The sequence below is a fragment of the Bison bison genome, unplaced genomic scaffold (assembly GCF_000754665.1).
Source record: "Bison bison bison isolate TAMUID 2011002044 unplaced genomic scaffold, Bison_UMD1.0 scf7180017864503, whole genome shotgun sequence".
In the NCBI taxonomy this organism is placed as follows: domain Eukaryota; kingdom Metazoa; phylum Chordata; class Mammalia; order Artiodactyla; family Bovidae; genus Bison; species Bison bison.
In genome coordinates, this window is record NW_011495061.1 from 4,356,681 (window position 1) to 4,364,458 (window position 7,778).

The window sequence follows — 7,778 nt, forward strand, 5'->3', positions numbered from 1 at the left end:
TTTGACTCCCTCTTCAATGGGAGTAGAAGCACAATACTTGCATTCATCTTTAATCTACTGCAGATATATCACATCTTTAATGAATTACAGTAATCTGTTTTACATTACTGCCTATGCATGACTTATGATAACTCAACTTGGGGTTTTACACTTTACACTAAACAAAGAATGTAAAGTCAGATCCCAAACCTGTATCAGGATAAACCAATTCAATTACTTCCTAGATAGGAGTTTGTTGCTTTTATTTCTCCAAAGGTCAAAGAAGAGACAGAAAATTCTCCTTCTCATCCACTTGGCTAGTAAGAGGATATTACTATTACCAGTTAACTATCATTACAGTGAGGCTGAAGGAAAAGATCCTTGAATTATGAGTACAAATGTGGAGAAGGGTGTCAAAGTCTCAGTTTAAACTCTCCAACTTGCAGTCTTACCAATCCCTTATTTCCAAAGTCTGCACAGCTATTAAAGCATTTGGTTCTAAGTTGTGGAGATTAGCATGTGTGTCCAGATAGCTGCATTTCTGCTTCATCTTATTTTGCTGATTATCAGCTCTCACAACATTTTTGGCTAGTGAAAATTTCCTTTATTATATTAAAGCTCATTTTTGTATTCTGAACAATTAAAAAGATTTAACAGCTTATCCAAGTATTTTGTTGAAAAAATTTTCAGATATTTCATATACACAGTGTTGCTTAAACTGAAAGCTTGATTTAATTTTTGCATTATCATGATTAAACCATTAACTTTTGATTAATGGTTTCATAATCATGAGTAATAAACTCATGATTACTCATTAACTTTTTTAGGTGAAAAGACTTCTTGATTTTTTTTACATTTGTGTATTACTCTTTTGATCTCATGTGACTGGTATAATATACATATGTAGGCATTTTTCCAACATATTCTAATATATACCTTATTAATGTATGACTATGAAATGTGTTCTTTATTAGGTCTGTACAGTACCTAAAATACAATTAACAATACAAAGTGGGTTTATTTCTCATGTTGCTCTCAGGATTAAACTCTATACACAATTTCATTTCCTGCCAATATACAATTATTAATATATTAATCAGATTAGGTGATGTTATGCTCTAACAAATTAACCCTGGAAACTCAGTGTGGCCGAACACAACACATGTTTCTCTCTCATTTCCAGTATATTTCTGGTATATTCTCTGTTCTCTATATTCCCTCAAATTGCAGGCTAACAGGAGACACCACTATCTTATTGTATTATATTTAATCAGTTCAATCACTCAGTCATGTCCTATTCTTTGAGACTTCATGGACTGCAGCATGCCAGGCTTCCCTGTTCATCACCAATTCCAGGAGCTTGTTCAAACTAATGTTCATCCAGTCGGTGATGCCATCCAACCATCTCATCCTCTGTCATCCCCTTCTCCTCCCACCTCCAATCTTTCCCAACATCAGAGTCCTTTCCAATGAGTCAGTTCTTCACATCAGGTGGCCAAAGTATTGGAGTTTCAGCTTCAGCATCAGTCCTTCCAATGAATATTCAGGACTGATCTCCTTTAGAATGGACTGGTTGGATCTCCTTGCAGTCCAAGGAACTCTCAAGAGTCTTTTCCAACACCACAATGCAAAAGCATCAATTCTTCACTACTCAGCTTTCCTTATAGTCCAACTCTCACAACCATACGTGACTACTGGAAAAACCATAGCCTTGACTAGATGGACCTTTATCAGCAAAGTAATGTCTCTGCTTTTAAATATGGTGTCTGGGTTGGTCATAGCTTTTCTTCCAAGGAGCAAGCATCTTTTAATTTCATGGCAACAGTCACCATCTGCAGTGATTTTGGAGTCCAGGAAAATAGTCTGTCACTGTTTCCATTGTTTCCCCATCTATTTGCCATGAAGCGATGGGACTAGATGCCATGATCTTAGTTTTCTGAATGTTGAGCTTTAAGGCAACTTTTTCACTCTCCTCTTTCAATTTCATCAATAGGCTTTTTAGTTCCTCTTCACTTTCTGCCATAAGGGTGGTGTCATCTGCATATCTGAGGTTATTGACATTTCTTCTGGTGATCTTGATTCTAGCTTGTGCTCATCCAGCCTGCATTTCACATGATGTACTCTGCATATAAGTTAAATAAGCAGGGTGACAATATACAGCCTTGATGTACTCTTTTCCCAATTTGGAACCAGTCTGTTGTTCCACGTTTGAGCATTCTTTGGCATTGCCTTTCTTTGGGATTGGAATGAAAACTGACCTTTTCCAGTCCTTGTGGCCACTGTTGAGTTTTCCAAATTTGCTTGCATATTGAGTGTAGCACTTTCACAGCATCATCTTTTAGGATTTGAAATAGCTCAACTGGAATTCCATCACCTCCACTATCTTTGTTCGTAGTGATGCTTCCTTCACTTCAAAGTGAAGTGAAGCCCACTTCACTTTGCATTCCAGGATGTCTGGCTCTAGGTAAGTGATCACACCATCGTGGTTATATGGGTCTTGAAGATCTTTTTTGTATAGTCCCTCTGTGTATTCTTGCCACCTCTTCTTAATAACTTCTGCTTCTGTTAGGTACTTGACATTTTTGTCCTTTATTGTGCCCATCTTTGCATGAAATGTTCCCTTGGAATCTCTAATTTTCTTAAAGAGATCTCTAGTCTTTCCCATTCTATTGTTTTCCTCAATTTCTTTGCATTGATCACTGAGGAAGGCTTTCTTATCTCTCCTTGCAATTCTTTGGAACTCTGCATTCAGATGGGTATAGCTTTCCTTTTCTCCTTTGCCTTTAGCTTTTTTTCACAGCTATTTGTAAGGCCTCCTCAGACAATTATTTTGCCTTTTTGCATTTCTTTTTCTTGGGGATGGTCTTGATCCTTGCCTCCTGTACAATGTCACAAACTTCCATCCATAGTTTTTCAGGCACTCTATCAGATCTAATCCCTTGAATCTATTTCTCACTTCCTCTATATAATCATAAGGAATTTGATTTATATCATACCTGAATGGTACAGTGAATTTCCGTACTTTCATTATAAGTCTGAATTTGGCAATAAGGAGTTCATGATCTGAGGCCACAGTTAGCTTCAGGTCTTGTTTTTGCTGACTGTATAGAGCTTCTCCATCTTTGGCTGCAAAGAATATAATCAATCTGATTTTGGTATTGACCATCTGGTGATGTTCATGTGTAGAGTCATCGCGTGTTGTTGGAAGAGTGTTTGCTATGAGTAGTGCATTCTCTTGGCAAACTCTGCTAGGCTTTGTCCTGCTTCATTTTTTTTCCCAAGGCCAAACTTGTCTGTTACTCCAGGTATCTCTTGACTTCCTACTTTTGCATTTCAGTCCCCTATAATGAAAAGAACATCTTTTTTGGGTGTTAGTCTGGAAGGTCTTGTAGGCCTTTATAGAATGGTTCAACTTCAGCTTCTTAAGCATTTGTGACTGGGCTATAGACTTGGATTACTATGATATTGAATGGTTTGCCTTGGAAACAAACAACAATCTTTCTGTCATTTTTGAGATTGCCCCCAAGTACTGCAGTTCAGACTCTTGTTGACTATGAAGCCTTCTCCATTTCTTCTAAGGGATTCTTGCCCACAGTAGTAGATATAATGATCAGCTGAATTACATTAACCCATCCCAGACCATTTTATTTACTGATTGCTAAAGTGTCGATGTTCACTTTTGCCATCTCCTTTTGACCACTTCTAATTTGCCTTGATTCATGGACCTAACATTCCATGTTCCTATGCAATAGTGTTCTTCACAGCATTGGACTTCACTTTCATCACCAGTCAAATCCACAAGTGGGAGTTGTTTTTGCTTTGGCTCCATCTCTTCATTCTGGAGTTATTCCTCCACCAATCTCCAGTAGCATATTGGGCACCTACTAACCTGGGGAGTTCATCTTTCAGTGTCCTATCTTTTTGCCTTTTCATACTGTTCATGGGGTTCTCAAGGCAGGAATACTGAAGTGGTTTGCTATTTCCATCTCTGGTCGACCACATTTTGTCATAACTCTCCACCATGACCCATCCATCTTGGGTGGCCCTACACATCTTGGGTGGCTCATAGTTTCATTGAGTTAGACAATTCTGTCGTCCATGTAATCAGTTTGATTAGTTTTATGTTATTGTGGTTTTCTGAGGATTCTGTCTGTCTTCTGAGGGATAAGGATAGGAGGCTTATGGAAGCTTCCTTATGGGAGAGACTGACTGTGGGGGAGACTGGTTCTTGTTCTGACGGGCAGGGCTATGCTCAATACATCTTTAATCCAATTTTCTGTTGATGGGCAGGGTTGTGTTCCCTCCCTGTTATTTGACCTGAGACCAAACCATGGCAGAGGTAATGAAGTTAATGGTGACCTCCTTCAAAATGTATTATGCTAATATATTTCTTAATGAAAGAGAGAGACTGACCCACTGGTAATTTAATTTGATTCAGAAGAGAGACAGGGCATTTCCCTCCATCATGCATTGGCATGTACTGTTCACAGTCTCACCTGTGTTGGGGCTGGAGAGTGACCAATGTGACCAAGAAACAGATATTATTTAAACAATATTACATTCTATTAATTATACTATAATATAATTGTAATAAAAATATGGATATAGTTAAATACTAGCAAAGTGATTATGTTTCACCTCTGACTCTCATCAAATTTCCAAACATCATTGCTTTGATCAAATGATACAAATGTGAGTGCCCAGTGTGTTCTGATCTGAGCCACTGGTACTTTGTGAGTATCTTTGGACTAAGATAGTGTACATTAATATCGTCAAATCATGAATAATGTAAATATATTTGGGAACATTTTGTAAAGTATTAGCATTAGGCTAAATTGAGATCAATGTTCTAACTTTTTTGATAGGTTGTCTGGTAAAGTAAATATGTGAATTATGAGATCATTCCATTTAATTTAATATCCACTGATTTTCATTTCAAAAGGCATCATTCCAAGTAAGATGGAGATTGGAAACCACACAATGGTGACAGAATTCGTTATTTTGGGGTTAACAGACCATCCTACACTTTGCTCCATCTTCTTTTTGGTTTTTTCTAGGAATCTATGTTGCTACCATATTGGGCAATATCAGCATCATCACATTAATTCACAGAAGCCCTCAGCTTCACACCCCAATGTATCTATTCCTCAGCCATCTGGCCTTTGTGGACATTGGTTACTCCTCATCAGTCACACCTATTATGATTGTGAGTTTCCTAGAAGTAAGAACTACTATCCCAGTTGCTGGCTGTATAGTTCAGCTTGGCTCTGATGTTATCTTTGGAACAGCTGAGTGCTTCCTTTTGGCTGCCATGGCCTATGATCGCTACGTGGCCATCTGTTCGCCACTTCTGTACTCTACACACATGTCTCCCAGGGTCTGCGTCATCTTACTGATTGCTTCCTACCTGGGAGGATGTGTGAATGCTTCATCATTTATCGGATGTTTACTGAGCCTGACGTTCTGTGGACCAAATAAAATCAACCATTTCTTCTGTGACCTGCCACCACTAGTGAAGCTCTCTTGTACCCATGTTTATGTTGCCGAAATATCTCCTGCCATCTCAGCTGGGTCAATAATTGTAATCACACTGTTTACCATAATTGTTTCATATCTATACATCCTCCACTCAATTCTGAAGATGTGCTCTACAGAGGGAAGGTCCAAGGCCTTCTCTACTTGCACTTCCCACCTCACTGCAGTCACTTTGTTTTATGGGACAGTCACATTTGTTTATGTCATACCGAAGTCAAGCCAGTCACCTGACCATATCAAAGTGGTATCTGTCTTCTACACAGTGGTGATCCCCATGTTGAACCCTCTGATCTACAGTCTGAGGAACAAAGAGGTGAAAGAGGCCATGAGAAAACTGATGACTAAAATACATCAGTCATTTTGAAACAAATGCAATGTGAATCCAGAAACTGCAAAAAAATAATTTCAAGAACTTTGGATGGGGACTTCTATGGTGATCCAGTGGCTAAGACCCCACACTCCCAATGCAGGAGGACCTGGTTAGGGAATGATCCCACATGCTGCAACCAAATATCCTGCATGCTGCAATGAAGATCAAAGATCCTGCGTGCTGCAATTAAGACCCAGCAAATAAATAAAAATAAATATTAAAAAACATACACGATGAGTGTTTATGTTGTCCATTAGTCTTATCATTTTATGTGAAGACCTATCTTAAACATAAAATGCCCAAATATTGATTAATGCCAATTTTAACTTATAATTTTCTAGATTCACAGAGTACAGCATTTTTGTGAAAATCTGCTAGGTTCAAATGAAATGTGTGTATTTCAGGATGAGGATATCTAGAGAATATATTTTTACTTCTTCTCTTCTCTGTTCATTATTTAGAGAGTTTGACTAGAGGATTTTTTTTTTTTCTTCTGTTAAATTATACAGTTTAAAAAGTCATCTTATAAATTAACATCTCAAAAGGCATCATATACGCAACTAGAAATGCAACTGATGGTGGTGTGGGCAGTGCAGGTTACTTTCTATGGAAGACTTGGTTTCTCTCATACAGGGTTATTATTTTCTTTGGGAATAGTGATGCTGAAGTCTAGAAAAGCTTCATTCCCATCTAATCTAAGCCAGACCAAAAGAATTTGTTCTACACTTTTGCCACCAGAAGACTCAGTCAGATAATAAAGAAATCCTGAAGGCTTAGCCTTTGAGAGTTCCCTTAAGTTTCTCCTACTTTTCAAAGGTTGGTTTGCAAAGCTTGTTTTGCAAAGTTCAGCTTGAACCTTTGCCGACAAGCCTTTGAGTAGAAGGAAAAACTACTGGGGAGTAGTGGGCAGGAATGGGGGTTAAGACATAGTGGAGCTTTCTTTTAGCAAGCTAGTTGGCATTTTCAGAGTATAAAATTACAGATTAAGACCCTCGGCTGATGCAGACATAGAATATACCTGCCATCCCTCTTTGTAATATGTCTCAAGAAGATGTTTATTGCCACTACTTCTGTTACCATTTTTACATTTGGGTTTCTTCTAAATTTCTATTTGTGCAGACAATTTATACTGTCATCAAGAATTGGCTAATGCCTTTTCTTCCCTTCAAAGTGTCTCTGTAAGGCAGACGAGACTATGCACTTGTCCTTAGGTGTGCAATCTGCTCACCTATATAGATGTCATTTCATGAAGGCTTTCTTGAATCCTCTGCTCCTAGTTCATCGAATACATAAATATGATCTTCATTTCTTTGAGTTTTTTCTTGTTACCATATGATCAAATGTTTTTCATATCCTTGTACATTCTAACTCAGATATGAAAGTATCACTTTGACTTATGAATATTAAAGCAATCTAGAATTGCTGAAATAAACCCAACTTTGGCTGCATTTTTATTCATCTTATTATCATTGGCTTTGATTTCCTAATATTTGGTTTAGGATGTTTGCATCTTTGTTTGTGAGAGAAATTGGCATATCATTTTCCATTCTTGAAATTTACAAGTGGGGATATCAAAATATAAAAATGATTTGGAAAGGATTTCTTTGTTTTCTGTTCTCAGAAGAACTTTTTATAGGATCAGTGATATTTATACCTATAATATTTGTAAGACTTCAATGGTGAAGCCATTTGGGCTTTCCATTTTTATAGAAAACATTTTTACTATAAGTCTCATTTTCATTAATGAATAAAGAAATATCTAGTTCCTCAATTTATTTATCATTTTTGATAACATATTCTTCAAAATAGTTTTCCAATTTATTTATATTTCAAAATTATATTTTATTTTTATTTTCCATAAGATATGTAATGTTCTATTTTCTTTTTTTTTCAT

General features: G+C 37.1%; 1 protein-coding gene across 1 annotated transcript; it reads left to right on the forward strand.

The window, feature by feature from the left end:
* The first annotated feature begins 4,654 nt into the window (after window positions 1-4,654).
* On the forward strand, window positions 4,655-5,983 carry LOC104980529 (olfactory receptor 481-like). Its single transcript, XM_010829282.1, is given in 2 exon segments — window positions 4,655-5,028; window positions 5,030-5,983. Coding segments are annotated over 2 exon segments (939 nt in total). The 5' UTR covers window positions 4,655-4,938; the 3' UTR covers window positions 5,879-5,983.
* Window positions 5,984-7,778: the final 1,795 nt, after the last annotated feature.